Genomic DNA, 22,885 nt, shown 5'->3' with positions numbered 1-22,885 from the left:
TTAATGACCATAAAGCGTTAAGATTCCTTGTCCACTGGGATCTGCAAATATGTGTTGGTAAGGTCTATCTTAGAAAAATATTTACTTCAGACAAGCTTCATGAGGAAGTTCTCTGTACATGATATGAAGTGAGTTTTCACTTGCACCTGGGCATTGATTGTCGATTTAAAATATCCACAGAGTAGGAAGGAGTCATTGGGTTTCTGACCACCACCAGGGGTGTGGGCCAAGCACTGGTTTTAACAGGTTCAATTAGCCCAGCTTCAGGAGTAGGAGGAGTTATTGCTTAACAGGCAAGCATAAGGAGACAGGAATAGGGTGCATTCAGCAGAAACGGTGCACTGCATCTGGATGTAAGGAGATATGAGCACCAAAATCTGTGGCACACCTCAGGCCAGGTTTGAATAGTCAGGACAGCAGCACAGATGTTGTCAAGCTCCTGAAAGGGAACTGTGTCCGAGATGACTTGAAACTCATCAGTGATGGAGAATCCAAACAGTGAGAAGACATGCAGATTGAAAATATTGCCAACTAGGTGACTATCAAAAACAAACAGAGTGGTCAGCTTTACAACCTTTAGGTAAGTAATATTGATTGTGAATTGACTGCAAATAGGAACTGAACTGTCACCATATGCGATCATTGTATCAAAGACCAAGGCCAAGTCAGGGGAACCAAGATAAGCTTACGTTTGGAGATTAATCAAGGAAATGATAGCTCCTGAAAATGGATATCCTGGCTAGCAATCATTAGGCTGATAAACAACTTAGTGGTGGACGGATTGCCCTGAGAGACAACTGCCTGAAGATGATGCACCTTCTGGTGATGCTGGAGGAATTGGCATCTGACTGTCGTGGCAGTTGGCAACAGACAGTCTGGTGATGCCCATATTTCCCACAGCAGGGGCAGTGCATCCAGCAGTCTGACAGTCCACACATGGGTGCTCTGTGAAGCAGTCAGGGCATGATGGGAGACCCTGATGCATACGCCGATGGGACATGACAGGCTGTTCAAATGTCATTGACACATCTGAAATTGACAGTTCATGACGACACTCAGGGAAAAAAAAAACTTATAAGAATTCCAGCACCAAGGCAGCAGCTATTTGAGGTTGAGTTGTGAGCCATTCATTTGCTGCCTACATGACCTTGAAAGAAAACAATTTTCAAAACATTATCCAACTGGTAAGGGTTGTCTAGTTTGAGGGCCGCAGTACGTTCCTCCGGATATGGAACCAATTGGACCATTACACCTGAGATTAAAGAATGTCCATGGGAAGTTGTGCAAGCTTGGTTTGTACGAGTGAAATTGCAACAGTGAATCAATCCCTACAAAAACATCACTCAGAAGCAGTGAGCTAATCAGGATGTCCTATTCGAGGTGGACACAGGGGATACTGTTTCCTTGAGTAACCTCCAAACATATGCTTGTCTTGGTTCCCTTGACTTGGCCCTGTTCTCCCGTACATAGGTCGTATATGGCGACAGTGATTCTTCTCCGGGATCAATTCACAGTCAATGCTACATACTTAAAATGTATTCTTTTATCAAACAATTAGGTACTGTGAATCCCTGCAGAAGCAAAATCTACATATCTAAAGGTTGTAGGGCTGATCACTCTGTTGCCAGTAGTCACTCAGCTGCCAATATTTTCAGTCTGGGCGTCCTCTCGCTGTTTGGATCCTCGGTCACAGTTGAAGTTCAGGTTATCTTGGACACATTTCCCTACCAGGAGCTTGACAGTATTGTGCCACCTTTGTGCCTCTACTGAAACTTGGCCTGGGTTGTGCCACAGATTGCTTGTGGTACTGATGGAACTAGAGGTGCAATGTGACCCCATGAAACCATTGCAAGTAATAATCTGACAGCAACAAACACATCTCCTTGAATGTGAGTGCAACCAGATTTGAGAGTAGAGCCAACCTCTTTAGTAAGAAAAACGTTTCCAGGGAAGCCCAAGAAAAGAAGAGCAACCGTTGGAAAGTGTCATCTGAAACCCAAAAAGCAGTGAAGTGTCATTTCAGCTGCTGCAAATACATGTCCCAGTCCTCTTTGGCATCGTTAAAATGGTGGAAATGCAGATGGTAGGCTCTCCACCTGGAAAGTGACCACTTCCTGGATGGGTTGGGAACCCTGAACCTACAAGGAATCCGACATAAGATGGTTTTCCTGACTGAGCAGTTCAGTCTCTTATTGAAACTGCTGTTGGAACTGCTGTTGCAATTGTTGCAGCAAGAGCAGCTGTTGCAGTTACTATTTGCGTTCATGGGACACTGCTAACATTTTACCTCATCGCCAGTTATTGTGACCGAAATCACACAAGACCGGGAACGATTCAAGAACCTGCGAGACTTGCGGAGGGCATCAACGGCGAGCCGCCAGAGAGTAAATAAACAGGTAGACGACAACAACAAGAGAAAGACAATCAACAGAGATGGCATGGCGGTATAACAAGTCCAACAATTAAACCAAGATCAAAAACCTAAGACGTAACAGATCCAGAACCAAACAACGGTGTGTAGTGAGACCAGTACAGAGGCACAGGGGTCAAGATTGACTGACCAAGTGGTGCTGCTGACTTTAAAGGTTAGTTGTGATTGTTGATAGGTCGGCAGGATGGGCATGTCTGTGTACCAGCACTACAGCATTGGCAGCAGTGCTTGCAGATCAAAGTAGTGCCATGTACAGTAGCAGCCACCATTGAGGTCTGTGCCATTCAGCGGGCTTTCAAACTTACCAGGCCGGGATACCAGACAGTAAACATCATAAAATCTTTTAGTTATCTCAGTGATGGTGGCATTCTTTACAACATATAATTTCAAATTCTTAAGGAACACATCATATAAAGCAGAAACATATTTAAGTCCTTCTCGTGCTGTAAACTAGGTACCACAGATATCTAAAGCAACTACTTCAAGTGTTTTAGTGGGAATAATTTGAGGTAGCTTTCCTTTTCCTGCATTTATTACTTGCCTTTTATCTTATGACACAAACAAGATTTCAAATCATTTTCTACTTCCTGCCTTATGTTGTGGAAGTAGCTCTATTTACTTATGTTTTTAGTGCACTTAATGACACCAAAGTGTCCTCATACATAGTGTATGTGCCAAATCATCTTGTTTTCAGTCTCCTTGGGAATGCATACTATCTCTGTGTCAGGCAGCCTTCTGTGAAATAACAAGTCTCTGTGAAAGCTTGTCGTGTGGCTCATTTTTCAGTTATTCTTTTATTTAGCGAAAGCAGGATATTCCTCTTTCATCTGACTCAAGTTTTTAGATCTATCCAGAAAGTAAAATAATTACAGTATGTTCTGTCATTCATCAACAAAGCTTATAAGTTTGTACTCACTCCATTATGTGGAGATGATTCTTCTAATTCTTCTGCTAATTGTGATAGTGCATCCACAACTATATTCAACTCTCATTTGATGTAAACTGTCTCTAAACTCTACTCATAAGATATAGTGACCATCATGCTGAATGTGCATGTAATACTTTACAACTAATTGTAAGTAAAGACTGAATGCCTTGTGATTACTGTATATTTTTGTAAGGTTACCTGCTAAATAAAAATGAAATCGCTTGAATGCGCAAACTGTGGCCAAAGCTTTAAGTTTGTTGGTGGATTATTGCTTCTTACAAGCTATTACAGCTTTGCTCGCAAAACCTGTGGTACAAAATTTCACTTCTCTGTTAATAATTTGTATTTGAAACAAATAAACTCCCAAATGGATGTAAGATGCATCTGTCACCAGACCAAAATAAAGACTTAAATCCTGGTGATAAACATCTTATCCTTAGTTGTTCTTACTTAATTGCATTGAAGGCTGATTGGCTATCTGCTCATCCATTAAAAAATTGTATCATACCCTAACACTATTCAGGGCTTGTTTTGGAAAAAAACTTTCAATGAAACTTATGCAAGCCCATGAATGGTCTCAACTGTTTTTTATTACTCGGTGTAGGAAAATTTCTTACTGCAGCTTTCTTGTTTTGTCCTGGTACTATTAGTTCTAATGAAATGATGTGACCAAGAAATTTAATTACCCTTTGTACCAGATTTTGATTTTTGATGTTTACTGATTTTCTAGCCCCCACAGCCCCTCCTTCCCAGTCATCCATAGAAACATGCATGCAATCAAAAAATTAAGATTCCAATAGAGGTCCAGGGCTGCAGTAAACACACTTGCACTTAAATTCGACCCAAATGGTAGGACTCTAAGTTGATAGCGTCTTCCAGCGATTGTAAATGTGGTATATCTCTGTGGTGATTATGTCAAGGGAATTTCTCACTGTTCAAACATCAGCCAAACTTGACAGATAATGCTGCTCAGTGTAGATATTCTTCCAAATTTTCCAGACATCTTGTGACTTACTACTAAAACTGGCTCCTGCATGCAAAAACTAGAGGAACTTTTCCTCCTGGTTTTGATACAACTACAGGAAGAGTACAATATGGCCTCTGAATTTTCTATTATATGCCAGTCTGGCATCTGTCTGATTTCTCTGTTAGCTTCTGACCTTTTTTTGCATGTTGGATAAGTGGTAAGTTAAAAAGATTTGTTGAGCTTTGATTCTTTAATAATATCTTATTGGTCCCCGAAAACATGTGAATAGTTACACAGAGCATCTTTCAGTTCTTGTTTGTGCATGACTTTCAAATAATCTTTTATGTTTGCTTTATCTGCAGTTGATTCCAATACTTTTAGTTCTGTTCATTCCATTTTATATTCATCTTTTAAAGGCATATTTTTTATATCTATTACTTGCGTTTTTTCTTGATCGCAGAACCTTCCATGTGTGGCATTGGATTGTAATAAATTCAGATTAGTTACACCTTCCTCAACATACATCCAAAATTTTCTGCCTGAGAAGTAAATATATGCATTACTGTCATTCAAAAATCAATCTCCAGAATGTAGTCAAGTAACAGATCTCCAACAACCAAGAAGAAATGTATCTGGACTTGCAACTTAACTAGCTTCATCCTTTGTCCAATGGCTTAGATTAATTTTGCACCACTTATCATAGTTTTGTGGGGAGCATATTGTGCCCCTGTGGGAGCAATCTAGATGCTTGTAAAACAATAAACTGGTAGCCAAGACCGCAGGAACTCTTTCTATTCCATGATTACCGGTTTCAGCAAAACTAAAGCCGCCATCATCGGATCGAGGAAGGTCAGATGATGGCGGCTTTAGTTTTGCTGAAACCAGTAATCATGGAATAAAAAGAATTCCTGCTATCTTGGCTACCAGTTTATTGTTTTACTTATCACAGTATTAATATTTCCTCCTGTTTTTCACATTCTGTTTTGCCTCTCATCTTGTGTGGTCCATTATCTCTGACACATACTTGAGCGACCATCTCCCATGTGCTATCCATTTGCTAACTACTACCCCGCATATGTATAAACCAAGTTGGCAGCGTTCTAAGACTGACTGGAGGCTTTACTCCTCTCTGGTGACCTTCAGCGAACAACACTTCCCCAGTTGTAATGACCAGGTAGAATATCGTACAAAAGTTATCCTTACCACCACAGAACATTCCATTCGCCGCACTTCACCTGTACTGCACTGTATCCCGATCTCTCGCTGGATTGCAGTGTGCCACGGTGCAGACGTGATCTCCATGTTTGTAATTGTTACCATATGATGGCGAGCTACATTTGTTACAAACAGTTGTGTGCACAGTGTTGTCGGGATAGCGAAAAGTATAGCTGGATTTCATGTAGTAGTTGTTTTAACAGTTCCATTCCCTCTTCTGTCGTGTGGGCCAACCTCTGACGGCTCTCTGGGGCCAAGGTCTATTCTCCAATTTTTGGCCTGACCATAGGAGATGATGCTATTGTGGATCCCATTACCATCTCCAACACGTTAGGCCACTATTTTGTGGAGATTTTGAGCTCCACTCCCTATCACCCTGCCCTCCTAAATTGGAAAAGAGTGGTGGAGGGTCAGGTGATAACTGTCTTCTCTCAGAATCACGAATGCTTCAATGCCGCCTTTACTATGGGGGAGCTAGATCATGCTCTCACCTCATCTCAATCTTCTGCTCCAGGGCCGACCGAAGTTCACATTCAGATGTTGTAGCAGCTTTCTCTTGTGGGCAAGCACTTTTTCCTTCATACGTACAATTGCATCTGGGCAGGTGGCATGTTTCCCAGACACTGGCATGAAGCCACTGTCATATCCATAACCAAGCCCCAAAAAGACAAACCCCTTCCTTCTAGTTATTGCCCTGTTTCTCCCACTAGCTGTGTTTGCAAAGTGATGGAACAGGTGATTCGTGCCCAGCTGGTGTGGTGGCTTGAGTGTCGCTGTTTACTAACCACTGCATAATGGGGATTTCAACCATGCCATTCTGCAGTTAATCATTTTGTCACTTTGTCAATCCATGTCATGAATGGCTTTCTGCAGAAATACCAGACTATGGCCACGTTTTCTGATTTGGAGAAGGCCTAAGACACCTGCTGGAGGACTGGTATGCTCTATACTCTCTACACATGGGGCTTCCAAGGACATCTCCCTCATTTTCTTTAGGAAATTGTAAAAGGCAGAGTTTTCAAGGTGCGTGTGGGTTCTGCCTTGTCGGACATCTTTAAACAGGAAACATGGTGCCCCAGGGCTCCAACCTGAGCATCATCCTCTTTGCTATAGCCATTAATGCTATCATGGCCTGTCTCCCACCAGGCATCTCTGGCTGCCTTTTCATTGATGATTTTGCAATCTATTGCAGTTCTCCAAGGACTTGTCTTCTTGAGCTGCGTCTCAACAATGTCTCGATCATCTTTACTAGTGGAACATTGACAAGGGCTTTCACTTTTCCACTGATAAAACCGTTTGTATGAATTTCTGGTGGCGAAATGGATTTCTTCCACCCTCTTTACATCTTGGGCCTATTGATATTCTGTTCGCTGAAACTATGGAATTCCTGTGGCTCATGCTTGATAGGAAACTTTCTTGTAGCTCTCACATGTCTTATGTGGCAGCCTGTTGTACTCGGTCTATCAGTGTCCTGCGTGTCCTAAGTGGTACTTCCTGTGGAGTGGATCAGACCACCATCTTCCATTTGTACTAGTCTCTTGTCCATTCAAAACTAGACTATGGGTGTTTCGTTTATTCATTTGCATGTTTGTTCATCCATTTGCATGTTTGTTCATCTTATACCATCCAAATTCAATCCACTGTTGTGGAATCTGTTTGGCCACTGGTGCTTTTTACACTAGCCGGGTTGAGAGTCTATATGCAGAAGCTGCCGAACTTCAGCTATCTTACTGAAGTGATGTTCTCCTGGCAGATGTGCATGTCATTTGTCTGCCATGCCCAGCCACCCAAACTGTGCCTTCTTCAATGACTCCTTTGACTACGAATGCAGTGCACTTCCCTCTTCTCTGTTACCTCCTGGAGTTCCCTTTCGGCTATCGCTCCGGCTGCCTGCCACTTTCCCAGTGGGTGTGAGCCCTTCACCACCTTGAATTTGTACAGCGGCTCTTGTTCATCTTGGACTTCATTTGCTTTCTAAGGAAACTACTCCAGATTTGATCTGTTGCTGTAAGTTTCTCGACCTTCGCACAGAACTTAGCGGTAGTACCTTTGTGTATCCTGATGACTGTCAAAATGAGTGTGATGTTGGGTGTGCCTTTGTCATTGGCGCTGACAATTTTTGGTATCAGCTTTTGGAGCTATGGAATTCCAGAGCTCTGTATCAGGCCACGCAGTACATCCAGTGACACGGTCTTTTCATTTGTGTCATCTGCACCGATTCAGAGCCTCTGTGTGCTGTACACAATCCATACCTTAGTCCAATGGGTCCAAGAAAGCTTTCACTTGCTCACCTTTGAGGGAGCCACTTTGATGTTTATGTGGGTCCCTGGTCACATTGGTCTGATGGGAAATTAGGTTGCTGATGCTGCTGTCAAAGGTGCAATCATTATACCTTGGCCCACTAGTTCTTCCACTCCTTCCTATGGTCTCCATGTTGCCATCTGTCAGCAGGTGGTGTCACTTTGGCATCAGCATTGATCTTTCCTTCATGGGAACAAGCTCCGAGAAATTAAACCTCTCTCAGTAACTTGGCTGACCACCTTTTGGCCATCTCACTACAAGTAGATCATTTTATTTATTTATTTTTTAAAAATTTTATCAATATTTTGCAGCTTCAAACGTGACTACTCAATACACTCAAGGTATGAATTAAAAAACGCCTTCAGTCACAACTTTTTGTGTTTTATGCAGTACACGATGCATTTCGGATCCTGAAGATGGACCCACAGGGTCCGAAATGCATCGTGCACGGGATAAAACATGAAAAATTGTGACTGAAGGCATTTTTTAATTCATACCTTGAGATCATTTTAGCTACTTTGCGTATTGGACACTGTCATTTTAGCTGTTGCCATTTGTTAATTGGTGATCCTCCACCCACTGTGTGCTTGTTGTCATCAGCCTTGGCGGTTTGCCATTTCCTGTCAAAGTGGCCCTTTTTTAATCACTTATGTTCTAGTGTATGTTTGCCATCTGAGTTGTTCGCCATTTTAGTGAACGACATATGGGCTGTTGACTGCGTTCTACCTTTTATCCATTGTAGCAATATGGTGAAGGAAATTTAATCTTTAGTTCTGGACCTCTGTTGTCTCTGCAGCATATTGTGTGAATCTTTCTCCATGAGGAAGTCCCTGTTCTTTGCTCTTTTTCTTCCATTGATTGGGATTAACGTGTAGTCACTTTTAACTCCTTTTTCGTCTTAGTGTTGTAAGGTTCTGATATAGGCACTTATGGCCTGAGTTGTTTTCACACCCTAAAGCAAAACAAACCATCATCAGTGTCACAGTCAAATTATTTAATTTTTCCATCAGAGTAGTCATTTATATGTGAATTTAGACTTTCCTGGCATATACTACTGACAAAATATTAGTGGGCTTCCTTCCAGGCGGCTGCATTGAAATTTTGAGACATTTCAATGACTGCCACACTCTTCATCTTCTGATGAACTGTTGAGATTACTCGGGCATCCCATATGTATACCTAAGTGGCGGCAACATCTCCCCAACTCTCCCCCCTGATGCAGTGGTCGGCATCCCTGCCGTGCGACTCTCAATGCATTTGGTCTTCTACAGATTCATGAAGCGTCAACTGCTGGGCATGGTCAGGGCATATAGCTATATAACTGCTAGTGCAAGATTCGATGCCAGACTTAACTGGTAGCCCTCATCCCTATAGAAGAGATTGTCATGGAACCTTATCTCAGTTGGTTCCTTAATAATGCTCACCCTAAAGCCACTAGTGTGGCACAATATTTTTATTTTCCCAAATTCGAACATATGTCCTTTGTTTAGGCTGTGTTCTGCTACTGCTGACTTTAACTTAATGACCCGGACAAGTGCGTCTAAATATATGCTTGATCAATAAAGGACAAATTGCGCTGCAAATATGTGGTATATATAGCATCCCTTGCGAGTGTCGCCTTGAGTACATCAAGAAAACACAGCACTGCATCTCACAACACTCCCCGGAACACATTAGATGCATACTCCTGAGGCTTAAAGATGTTATTAAAGAATAAACTGAGATAAGGCTCCATGACAGTCTCGTCAAAAGGGATGAGGGTTACCAGCTAAGTGTGGTGGGGAACCCTACACTGGCAGCTACATGCTAAGACTTCATCCAGCAGTTAATGCTTCGTGAGTCTTGGCAAGACTGAATGCAAATGAAACCGTATGATTTTAGAGACCTTTTTAAATCTCAGGCATCTACGATGTATACATGCAGACTGAAGCGATAAAAGAAAATTTGTACCAATGCTGGCATTTGAACCCATGTGTCCTGCTCACTAGGCAGGTGAGCTAACCACTATGCCACACTGACACTGTAGCTTTATACAACTGCACAGAATACCGTAGCACACCTCCACCCTCAGTCCCAAGCGGGCTGAAGCTTGAATGGGAACGTGGATTGAGGTGGGAGGTGTGCTAGAATAGCCTGTTCAGTTGTGCAAAGCCACAGTGCCAGGGTGGCATAGTGATTAGTGCATCTGCCTAGTGAACAGGCAATCTGTGTTTAAATCCCTTGGTATAAATTTTCATTTGTCGCTTTAGTCTGCTTATGTGAGGTGTGATCGAAAATTAACGGGAATTTTTTAATTTCACAGGCCTTATACATTCGATTTTCAATTTTTTTATCTTGTTGGTATGTTCCTGATGTATTTTTGAATTTCAGCTGTTTTGACTATTCAGTTTATTGTAGACAGTCGAAAAGATTATGTGTGTTTTTGAGTGCTTGGTGAAGTTTTACTTTCAGAAAAGATGAATCATAGAATTTGCATTAGATTTTAGTTGAAAAATGGAATAAAGTGTAACACCACATTCAAAATGTTCACTGTGGCTTCGGGCAAATCTTCTTTGACTAAGACAAGAGCTTATGAGCGGTATAAACATTCTAAAGAGGGTCAAGAAGATGCTGAAGATGATGACCACCCTGGATCAACTACTGACGACAGTGTGGAAGAAGTAAAGAAAACGATTCTGTAAAATTGTCGAATCACCATCAGAGAGGTTGCTGATGATGTTGACATATGCTTTAGCTCATGCCGGTTTATTTTATTTATTTATTTATTTAATGATTTGGGCACAAGACATGTAGCAGAAGTTTGTTCTGCTGTTACTGAATTTCGACCAAAAACGATGTTGCATAGACATTGCTCCATGATTTTGAATGAAGTCGACAATAATTCAGAACTTCTAGAGAAGGTTATAACAGCTGACAAAACGTGGGTACACAGGGTATGATGCCGAAACCAAGGCCCAATCGTCCCAGTGGAAACTGCCTGAAGAGCCAAGACCGGAAAAAATTTAACAAATTCTCACTGTTTTCTTTGATTACGACGGGACAGTGGATCATGAGTTCCTGCCTTATGGTTGTATAATCAATAAGGACTAAATACTACCCAGAAGTTATGCACTGTTTGTGTGAAGCAGTCTGAAGGAAACAATCAGAACTGTGACAAAACCACTCGTGGAAATAGCATCATGATAGTGTTCCTGCTGACACCTCAATGCTTGTTTGTATTTTTGCGGCAAAAAAACATGAAAAGACATTTTTTTCCACAATTGATGAAATAAAAACAGGATTGCTCAATAAGCTGAACACCATAACGGAAAGCGAGTTCCAGAATGGCTTCTAAGATAGGAAAAAGTTCTGGAAGAAGTGTATTGTATCTAAGAGAGGTTACTCTGAAGGCTACTCATGTGTTGCTATGCCTGCACTTTTTGCTTCTAGCATGTAACCATGTGGTGCTAATCAGTTGTGGCCAGAGTACTGGTTATGCTTTCTGTTTTTCAGTTGTGGCTAGAGTACTGGTTATGCTTTCTGTTTTACTGTCCCTGTCCCAGAGAAATTGCATCTCATGACTCTTATGAGAGAGACCCTGCGTATGGGATTTTCACATAATCTCAAAACTTTATAAATTCAAAACTTCAGCAGAAGATGATAGTGAAACTCCTTGAAACATTGTGGAATTTTAACGCAGCCACCTAGATGGAATCCCAAGATGATTTTGTCAGGTTATTGATTTGTTGTGCCAAATCCATGTTTCCCAAAACTTCTCTACTTATCACACAAGAAATAAATTTCAATGCTGTTTGCTATATTATTACAACCACACAAGCTAGTTTTCCATATTGTTAGCTATTAATATTACTGTAGCTGTAACTCAAAATGTCTACTATGCTATAGTGCACTTGCTCACTACAATGTAGTCTTCAGTTCGGGTTTCACCATTACCTGATGTACATCATTAACTACACCTTTTCAGTCACCAAGGACTGAAATTTTTAACAATAAGTGCAATACCACAGTTATGGTTACTATTAACTTGTTTCTACTCTAAACTGAAAGGTGCAAGTTGTGTATTTTTATTCCCGCGATGGTTGGTTCTGTGTTGTTGATCGTTACTTCTGTCCTTTTTTCTCAGTCTGTTTATTTTTAGATATTATTGCTGGGTAGCTTCTTGAACTAAAAATTTTAAAGCCTGTGTTTTGTATAAATTTACAGTGATTATAGTAGCAGTGCTGTGAATTCCTGTTAAATGTTGCTAGATATACAAATCGTCATCCTCCAGGTTGAACTAGCCTCTTAGCTGCTTACTCCTGCTATGCTTTAAATAAGTATGTGCTCTAATCATTGCATTCACTGCGATGTAGGCAGTGCAAATACTTTGACAACTTACGTTGTATTTGCCACTCTTTTACAAAGAAGAGCACACTTTTTGACTTGTATCTGTTTAACAAGACTGTCAAAGTTTCAAAATGTGATTGTTCTGCTCTCATTTATTCCGTGTGTCTTGTGTGACAAGCGAAAGTGATTTGGCAATAATTTTGCTCAAATGAACACCTAACTGATGACAGAAAATGTGAAAAAAATGTATAATGCTACTTTAAACCATCAAACTAAATGAATTGCATAATGTCGTAATTGGGGGAGATTTAATATGACAAGGAGAGATCTTTTTACTGTGGAGGGGTGGGAGCTGTATAGGTGGAGATTCTGTTGATGGTTGGTTGGATTTGTGTGTACATAGGTTTTTATGGACATGTTTGAGAGTGGTGGTCTGTGTCCAGAAAGGTGATAAGCTAAGTTTAAGATGACTAAGAGAAATGCATAGGAGAAAAGGTTTCATGGCTTTTGAAGAATGAGAACAGTGCCTTGGTCCTGATTCCAGATCTTGAAGATTTTGTTAATGAATCTCAGCCAGACAAGGGGTGTAATATCTTGGATGGCTAGAAGGGTCTTCTAGTTGTCCATTTAAACAGGTTAGCATACAAGGATGCCTTACAGTATTATGATAAGGATAGTTGCTACTCACCGTATAGTGAAGATGCTCAGTCGCAGATAGGCACAAGAAAAGACTGTCAGAAAGTGAGCTTTTGGCCAACTAGGCCTTTGCAGGTGGACATACCATAGGTTTATTTGTATATCTTCTTCTTGAAGGAGAAAAGGTTGCATATAATGATATAGTTGATCATCTATGATATAGTTGATCATCTATCTAAGAAATGAGGTGGTAGGGTGTTAGGAGAGGTTCTGTTCTGTAATGGCAAGGCTGTTGACTTCGAAGATGTTAGTGTATGGGGAAGTGACATTGAAAGTGACAAAGAGAGAGCTGGGTGATAATGGAACAGGGAGGATAGACAGGTGATGGAAGGTGGTGGTGTTGTACTTGCAGTAGGGCATAAGGCTGTGGCTGCGAGTTGGTGCTGTAGGTCACCTAAGGTAAAGATTCTTTATGGGGAGCCAACTGCAGTGGAACAGCCCAGACGGTTTGTTTTATGTATTTTGAGGAGCATATAGAAGGTGGGTGTGCGTGCATTCCTTTTTTGGAAAGAGGGAAGGATAGGAAGAAGGTTGATTCAGGATAGATGTTCTCTGGAGTGGGGCTAGGAATTCGAGTAGGGACTGGGTCATGCTACTGTTCTGAGACAGGATCACTTGGGCAGTGCTTGTGGATGGAAGAGTTAGACGGTTGGTGAATACCTTCTGTTAGGTAGTTACTACAGTTTATTCTGGCAGTAATGGAACCTCAATCTGCGTGGAAGATGAAGAAGTTAGGATCTGTTTTGAGGCTGCACACGAGTGTTCTTTCCTCTGTTGGGAGGCTAGTGTTATTGAAAATGGACTTAGGAAGATGAGACAAGGTTGGAAGTAAGGGATCTTGGCAGATAGCCAGTGTTGGGACTGTGTAAGAGTCACAGATGGATGGAGGTTCCGACGTCTTCTGTTCGTTTTACTAATCATTAAAATCAAATGCATGAAGTTCGTCAGCAGATAAACAGTGACATGCTTTGCTCTATACCGCATATGACAAATCTGTTGATCACAACTTTTTTGAAATAATTCCTCATTATGCATTCCTTTTTTATTTTTTACATAAATGAGACATTTCTCTACAATTTATTTAATTATAATCAAAGAAACCAAAATCTTTTTTTATGATTTCTAAAGAATGCGCATATATGGAGTAATCCATTTATCTGATTGTATTGAGAAGTACAATACATAGCTAAAATGAGCCACTGACAAGTTCGATTACAAGAATTCCATCCGACCGTGACTGTCTCCCACACCTGTCTAACCACCAACACTTTTTAGTGAACTCAAAGCATTGTAGAACAGAGGAAGTAAAGTACCACATATTTTAAAAAGTCCCAAGTTAGTAGTATGGTGAAATATGTATGTTGGATGCATTTTATTGTGTGTGTTTGACTGCACAATAGACTATAATTATGTATCCTGGAAATATTATGACTGCAGTTGATGGAATATTTTCATCTGTGTTTGCAGTACATTTATCATAATGCAGAGTTTGAGAAGCCATTCTTCAGCACCTATGTGAAGACATCGATGTTCACACTTTACTTGTTGGGATTGTGCATTTGGCCTCCATGGCGGAATCAGTGCAGTAAACCAGCTACATACATGGTGAGTATTACTTACTGCTTCACTTCTTAATGTTGTTAATGTATCCCGCCTTAGTATACTTATAATGTTGTATTTGTGTATGTTTTCTTTAACTGGCTTAGAAAATGCTTTGTTATTTATAGATAATGGTCTTAAAGCAGTACCAGTTATTGCACTCTAGTGATATTTAATGACTAGGTGCTTTACCATCCCTAGAACACTAATTACAGTTATTCACTTTACTTTCTCCAGACTTTCTTTTCCCTCATTCATTGTGGATCAGTTGTGTCCTGTTCCCATTTTGGAGTTTGTACTCCATTATTTCAAAATTTTACAGTAATATGCTGTGGCGAAGTAACACATATTCCACCCACTGTGCAGTTGTACTTAAGCATTGTCACCCCCTCCCCCCATTCTTGATGTGACAGGTGTTGAAATTCTACATGTAGACATTGTTACTACTCAACAAGTACAAGCGGAGGCCAAAACAGGAGCTATCTTTTTGCCTCCTTCCCACCACCCCTGGGTGCATTTACAATTGTCACCCAGTGGAACTGTAATGGTTATTTTTACCACGTACTTTATCTTTACCACGTACTAGAACTTGGACAGCTATCATATTATCCAGCAATAGGTATTGCCCTTCTGGAAATTTGATTACCTGAAGCTTATCTTTACCCTATGTAACAGCTTTGGTAATTTTAAAAATAGTTTTCCCTTGAAAGAGCTTCAGTTGGTGTCTGTACATTCATACTTGCAGACATTTTTAGTAAGCACCACACTATACAGCATTATAGGTTTGACTGTTCACGTATATACAGCTGTGGATTTTACTCTCTGTAATGTGTAGATGTTGATGTGCATACTGAATCTACTGTTATTGCAGAACTCTTTGCCACACATTTTGCTCGAATGTTTGCATCCGACAACTGTATGGACAGTCCACAGAAAAAGTGGGTGAGGAAATCTACCTGTCTTACACTACTTGAGGTCTGAAACCATATAACACACCTATCAGTGATTGGTAACTTCACAGTGCTCTGGGCCTTGGCTACAACACACTACTCGGACCCTACAGAGTATGCAACCAAATGCTATAATTTCTGGGTGTATATTTATGACACAACCTTCGTGAACTTGTTAAGTCTTTAGTCTGAATACTGGTTTGATGTAGCTTTCCACAATACAGTAGGCTGTGTGTCCTCAGGAAATAAAATTACTAATTTCTCCTTGCTTTCAGCATTTACAGTAAAAATATAACATGTTACAAGGCTAGATCAGTCAGTCATTCAGGCTGTTGCCCGTGCAACTACTGAATAGGCTGCTTGCCCATCTTTCTTCAGGGAACTCTTCATATATACTACTAAGATGCGGTTGCACTTATGGTATGGATGTCACCATAGATTAGGCACACATACCATTCCACTATAGTAATGTCGACAGTTTGATGGGGAGGAAGAATCACATTCTTGCAGTCTTAATTGTATCTGGTGTAAAAGCAAGCTCCCAACTGGGTAGAGGTTAAGTGTGATTGTTTCAGCAAAACTCGTGGGCAGCTAAGACCCATCTATATCACAAATGTTTGTAAGTTGCTTTTATGAATGGTTAACTGGCAGTTGTGTTTCTCTGTTGAGATGGGGAGTCTTTTGTTGATCTCTACTGTGGATTTTGGTAGAGCCAACCCACAATTGAGGATTGAACTGAATAGGGTCTGTTATAAAGATGGCTTGTACCTGTTGTCTATACTCCACAATATCTTCTTTGATTTAAAAAAAGACTGTGATACCTTGTAGTATATTGACCTATATCGTTGTTGTGGTCTTCAGTCCAGAGACTGGTTTGATGCAGCTCTCCGTGCTACTCTATCCTGTGCAAGCTTCTTCATCTCCCTGTACCTACTGCAACCTACATCCCTCTGGATCTGTTTAGTGTCTTCATCTCTTGGTGTCCCTTGACTAAAACCATACCAAACTGCATGAGTCGGTATTAAGAAAGTGCTTCCCAAATTTTTTTTCCAGATTTTTCTTCCTCTCTTGTTGTTTCATGTTTAGGTTGGCACATCTTACAGTGTTCAGGAGTATGGATTTCTAAGTGTGCGTTTATGTTGCGACCTCGTGGCTTGCTGCTCACTGGCATGGCACAGCAGTGATGAGTCAAATGCCCTGTATCTTACTGGTCCATTTAGCCTGCACCATTGCTGCTTGCCCCACTGCTCACTAAAATCCTTGCCAGGCAGTGATATTGAGCTGATTAGTGTTTCGCATTGCGGTCATTACTGTATGTCCTGAATCTTGAGCCGTGATTGGCTACTTCAAGGTCACTCCAGCAGTGCATGTACTTTGGTAGCACTCTGCTCAGTATGTGAACAGCTGCAGAGCAATTACTCCTAGCAGTAGTAGGTTTAGAATCCATCAGGCATTGGGAACTGTGGTGACCTTCCTGGTCACTACAACCAATATTCTCACCTACAATTACTTCTCCTTGAAGGCATCACCTACAAACAAATCCAGGGTATGGCAATGGGCACCTGCTTGGCAGCATCCAATACCAACCTATTCATTGGACATTTAGAGAAACCCTTCCTAATCACCTAGAATCTCAAACCCCTCACATGCTTGAGATTCATTGATAACAACTTCGTATTCTGGATCAAGGGTGAGGACACCCTATCTACATTCCTCCAGAACCTCAACACCTTCTCCCCCTTTTGCTTCACATGGTCCTCCTCAATCCAGTGAGCCATCTTCCATGATGTGACCTCCAACTCAAAGATGGCTACATTAGTACCTCCCTCCATATCAAACCAACCAGCAATACCTCCACTTCGACAGCTGCTGTCCATTCCATATCAAGAAGTCCTTTCCATACGGCCTAGTCACCCGTAGCTGTCACATCAGTAGTGTTGAGCAGTCCCTCTCAAAATATACCAAGGTCCCACTGAGGCTTTCACAGACTGTTAATTACCCTCACAACTTTGTACAGAAACAAGTTTGCATGCTTTATCTCTCCAGTCACCCACCATCTCGTAAGTCCCACCACCTGACCACAGAGGAACCACCCAGAACTGGAGCAACTGAATCACATTCTCTGCCAGGGGTTTGACTAACTCACTTCATGCCCTGGAATGAGAAATGTTGTACTTACTATCTTCCCCACTCTTCCCACAGTGCTACTCTGCTACCCACTGACCCTACACAATATCCTTGTCCATCCGTACTCAAACTCTACTCCCAAACTATTGCCTCATGGGTCATATCCCTGTAAGAGATGTGGTTGCAAAACCTATACCATATAACCTCCCACCACAATATACTCCAGTCTGGTCACAAGCATCGTCTGTCCCATCAAAGACAGGGCTACCTGTGAAACCAGTCATGTGATCTACAAGCTAAGCTGCATCCACTGTGCTGCATTCTACATGGACTTCACAACCAGCAAGCTGTCTGTCCACATGAATGGCATCCAACAAACTGTGGCCAAGAAGAAGTTGGACCACCTAGTTGCTGAGCATGTTGACCAACACAATGTTCTCCATTTCAGTAACTGCTTCACAGCTTGTGCCATGTGGGTCCTTACTAGCAACACCAGCTTTTCTGAATTGCATAGGTGGGAACTCTCCCAGAAATGTGTCCCCTGTTCCTGTAACCCTCCTCACCTCAGCCTTCATTAGTCATTGTCCTTCAATCACCTAACCTCTTCCTTGCTCCCACTCCAGTACTACAAAGCCTTCTATTCCACCAATGTACCCATGTTCTGAGTATTTTTGTTTCTCTCCTTTTCCATTCCCCCATCCATGCACTTTGTCTAACCTGATTGCACCTAGCTGCCATACCCTCTCTCCACCTTGTCCCTGTATGCTCCCATGAGCAGCACTTTGCTGCTCTCCACTCCTACCCTGCTATCCCTCCCCCTTCTTGCCCCAACCTCCTCCTTACCCCAACCACCTAAATTGCTTCTCCCATCATGTGCTGTTTCTCCCATCATGCGCTGTTACTTGCAGTCTGGTCTTGACAGCCAGAGACAGTTTGTGTGTGTGTGTGTGTGTGTGTGTGTGTGTGTGTGTGTGTACACATTGTCTAATTCAGAAGAAGGTCTTTTGGCCTTGTTTAGCAGTCTTTTTGTTGTGCCTGTCTGTGACTCAACATCCTCATTAAATGATGAGTAGCAATCTATCCTTGTCATAATATTGCTATTATTCCACCCTGGATTTTTCATTGTTGGATGTCATGGCTTTCTCCATTTGATGTTGGGAAGGTTCCATTTTTCCTTTGGAGACAGGGATATTGTTTGTGTCCTTATATCCACCCTTAATATTTCTATAATATTCACAGAACACATTTCATTGATAGTTTTGCTCTATCTTTGTCACTAGCTAATTTTGATATTTCAGTTTCTCAGAGCATATCTTCTTTCCTGTTTTTGATCATTGGGTTGCAAGTATGTGCTGGTCTTCTTCTTTCTTGGATGCATAATATTTTCTCCAACCAATTGAACTATCTTTCAATGTCTGTTCTAAGTTCTCATTCCACCAAACATGTTTCCTTATCATTTTGATCTATTTATATCTTTTGCAGTGTGTACCAATTGTCTTTTTGTATTTTCAGAGTCCTTCTCTACTGGTTGTGCTAGCTCCATGAAATGATTTTCTTTTTCCTGTAGTTTTTGGTGGTGGATCAAGACACAGAGGTGAATCAATAGACAGCTGTTCTGTTGCTCTTTCTGTTAAGAGGTTTTATTTATTTATTTATTTATTCATTTATCCTGTGGATCACATATTGTACTAAGTACACATGATATAGGACAAGTCATTTTTCTTAACAAATATCATTTTAAAAAATGTACACAAAATTGTTCATTGATAAATATAGTAACTTCACATACAGAGATACAAAAAATTTACATGGGGAACTAAGAAATATGTAGGCAATGTAGTGCTACTTTAAATTTACACAAATAATCACTGAGATTACAGAATAGTGAAAATGCCAACTGGAAACACAACAGAAGGACAATGTCATTTAAAAACTACATTAAACATGAAATTAACATTGAGATTTCACAGACAATTAAGTTTTAACACTAATAGCATGTGTACTTGTACATTCAAAAGCGAGTTGAAAAATTTTGGGAAGTGAAACTGAAACATAGTTGTGTATAGTAGAAATTAGGTTATTATTTTGCCTACAGAATGTTTTACTCTAATCACAGTATTTTACAAAGGAACTTTATAATTTTTCATTTCCAGGAATTCTTGTACTGAATAGAAACAGTGCTTTGTCAGAAAGCCTTTAGTTTATTTTTAAATATTGGATCTGGAGCAGTTTTTATTTGTTCTGGAATTTTATTGTGTAATACGACACCCAGATGAGTTATATATTTTTGGTATGATGATGTCCTTGAAAAAATTTGATGGATATTAGATTGCCCTCTGGTATAATGAGTGTGTATATCATTGTTTTGGATTAATTTGCCTGTTCTTGAGAGGTATTCCCTGGTGAATAGGATTGTTTCTTGAATGAATAGGGATGGGATGCTTAGAACATTAAATTTTATAAATTGACATTTACAGGATTCCAGCTTTTTGAGGCCACAGATTATCCTCAGTGCTCTTTTTTGTAGTTTAAATGTATTTATGCTGTGAGTTGGATTTCCCCAAAAGATGATTCCATAGCAGAGCAATGAGTGGAACTGCGCATGGTATGCTTGCATTAGTGTGGATTTACTTGTAGTAGATTTTAGTATTCTTAGTCCATAGTACAATGATGAGAGTTTCTTTGATAAGTTGTTTATATGTGTGTCCCATTTTAAATTTTGTTGGACCCATAGGCCCAAAAATTTTGTTGCATTTACATTTTCAATTTTATCATTATTTAACTTTACTTGGATAGTTTTTTGACTGGATGTGGGAATTAGATGGAAGTTGATACATACAGTTTTCCCACTATTAACAATTAGGCCATTTTTGTTAAACCACTCAGAAAGTTTTTTCATAGAGTTATCAGATATTGTCTGAAGGGATTCAGGGCTAGATCCAGTCAACACTATACTTGTATCATCAGCAAACAGGATAGTTTTTTGTGGGCTCATACGTTCAACAAGATCATCTATGTAAACGAGGAAAAGTAATAGCCCTAGAACAGAACCCTGGGGAACACCATATCTTATTGTTCTTTCCTCCGAGAGGAAAACTGTGTTATTTATTTTATTCTGTACATTAATATCGTATTGAAGTGATACCTTCTGTCTGCAGTTTTGTAGGTAAGAGCATAGCCAGTTGTGAGCCACACCTCTTATTCCTCTTCTTTCCAATTTAGCAAGCAGTATTTTATGATCTAGTACGTCAAAGGCTTTAGAGAGATCTAAGAAGATACCTGCAGCTATATTATGTTGGTCAATTGATTTCAGTATGTGGTTCAACAGTTCAAAAATTGCTGTCTGGGTGGATAAAGATTTACTAAAACCATGTTGTTGAATGCTGATTGGTGCGTGGTTTTTTATGAAATTTATAAGCCTGTCATAAAAAAGTTTGACACTGCTGATCATTATTGTCATTTATTTTCTGGGCAGATGTCTGAATTGCGTGGACATTGGCTGAATATTATGTTTCTCACATAATTGAAATAACAGTTTTTCATTTTTTTTGGACTTTTTACATGGTGGGTAATGCACAGCAGTATTGTCTGGGTCCAGAAGTAAAATAAAAACTTTATTTGTAGCATGCAAAAGATGTTTTTCTTTTAAACCACTGCTACAAAGAAGACCGCCACAAGAGACTTCACTTTCCGTACTACTTGTCCACCCAGTAAGATTTACAGGTGTTGTTCTAGAATGTATCCCATTGTGGTATCTGCAGCATTCCAGAATTTGTCTATATTTTCAAAGTCCTAATTTTTATCATTTGTTGCAGCATGGATGTTAATGAATATGTACATTTCATTAATGCACCTTATGGTTGGCAAACAGTCACTTATTGATCCGCAGTTTAAGACAGACCTAAGAATTTTGTTGTTGACCCTTTTGCCTTATTCCCTTGCACCATTTGTACAACCCACTTCCCTCCCTCCCTCCCTCCCTCCATCGATTTTCAATCTAATTTAGATTCCCTCCAGTTATTATGGTTTTTGTACACCTCTGTATGTTAAATGCACTTATCATATATCTTCTTCTCAATCTTTCTTTATGTGTCACTATGTCCCCTGTTGCCTCTGAACCACAGCTGGCATAGTGCTTACCAGTATATTATCTTTGACCTTTTACTGTCTCTGACACTTCTGTCTCCCTTCATCATTGTCTTCCCTTGTCCTCACATCACACCTGTCCTCGTCTAGAGGCATGCTGTCCTTTCTGACCTTCCAAAACCTATCCCCCTCTCTCCTCTGATGAAGCAAGGAATTGTTTGTCAGCAGTACTGGAAGGTATTTACCAGCTGTATTGTCTCCTTAACCTTTTATTACTCCCCTTTATGTTTTGTAGATGTAGATTTTTTTCTGTCTCTGCACTTTAGCCATTGTCTTCCAAGGATTGTGAAGATCTTATTCCTCCTTACACTGTCAGAGGCTTTCTCTAGGTCTGCAAATACTACGAAGGCATTCTGATCTATCATCAATCTACCTTCCACTACAAAGTGCAGTCTCATAATTGTTTATCAGACACCTTACCCCTCCTGAAACAAAACTCATCTCTGTGCAGATGTCTTCAATTTTTTGTCCTATTCTCTTATTATGCTGGTCAGCAATTAATTATAGTAGAGTCAGCAATAGAAGATCCCTGACAGCTGGCAGCACTGTTGCCAACATTCAACTCAACTGCAAATGGCTGCAGGTGAAAACAGTAGTCATCTGTGGAGCTGTGACAATTCTAGGCGTTGCCATGGACATACACACAAAATAACATTACATGATTGGTTGAGGTAGATACTGTATATGAAGCAGTCACACCATGCCCACTGCAAGGATGTTCTTTCACCGATTCTATTACAGCATTACTTGTCTGGCTAATTATCTGATAGTTTTCACCTGTGCTTTCTTTGACAATGTGATAGTAATGCTTCTCTGGAAATCTAATGGTGTGGTACTAGTTTCATGGATTTTTTACACCAACTCAATTAAACTTCCTGTTCCTACACGTCTCTCAGAGTATGATATCCCCAAGGGTATTTTGTTGGCTCCTGTTCACTTGTTTCAGCTCATATCATTCAGTGCTCTGCGAAATTTTGACTGCATTATTGGATTATTCTTAAATGTCTGCAAAGTGGGGAGGGGTAGATGAGGCTCTTGGTCCACCCTCAACCTGCAATCTGGCGTATAGAGCTTTTATTCATTACAGAATTCTCATACACATACAAATACACTTCTAGCAGTAATTTCCTGTGAGCATATAACCATTATGTATAAAATTTAGTTCTCATGGCATGACATGCCTCAGAATGCCCCAACTT

The 22,885-nt window shown here is 40.4% G+C and overlaps 1 protein-coding gene across 1 annotated transcript in view; it reads left to right on the top strand.

Moving 5' to 3' along the window:
- LOC124798427 (solute carrier family 35 member F5) overlaps positions 1-22,885 on the top strand; it is a 166,061-nt gene that overhangs the window by 40,552 nt on the left and 102,624 nt on the right. The window contains 1 exon segment of the mRNA XM_047261833.1: positions 14,332-14,469. Coding sequence (XP_047117789.1) covers positions 14,332-14,469 — 138 coding nt within the window.

This window comes from Schistocerca piceifrons, chromosome 5 (genome assembly GCF_021461385.2).
Source record: "Schistocerca piceifrons isolate TAMUIC-IGC-003096 chromosome 5, iqSchPice1.1, whole genome shotgun sequence".
Classification (NCBI taxonomy): domain Eukaryota; kingdom Metazoa; phylum Arthropoda; class Insecta; order Orthoptera; family Acrididae; genus Schistocerca; species Schistocerca piceifrons.
Note: the sequence above shows the minus strand (reverse complement) of the source record. Positions and strands in the feature narration are given on the sequence as shown.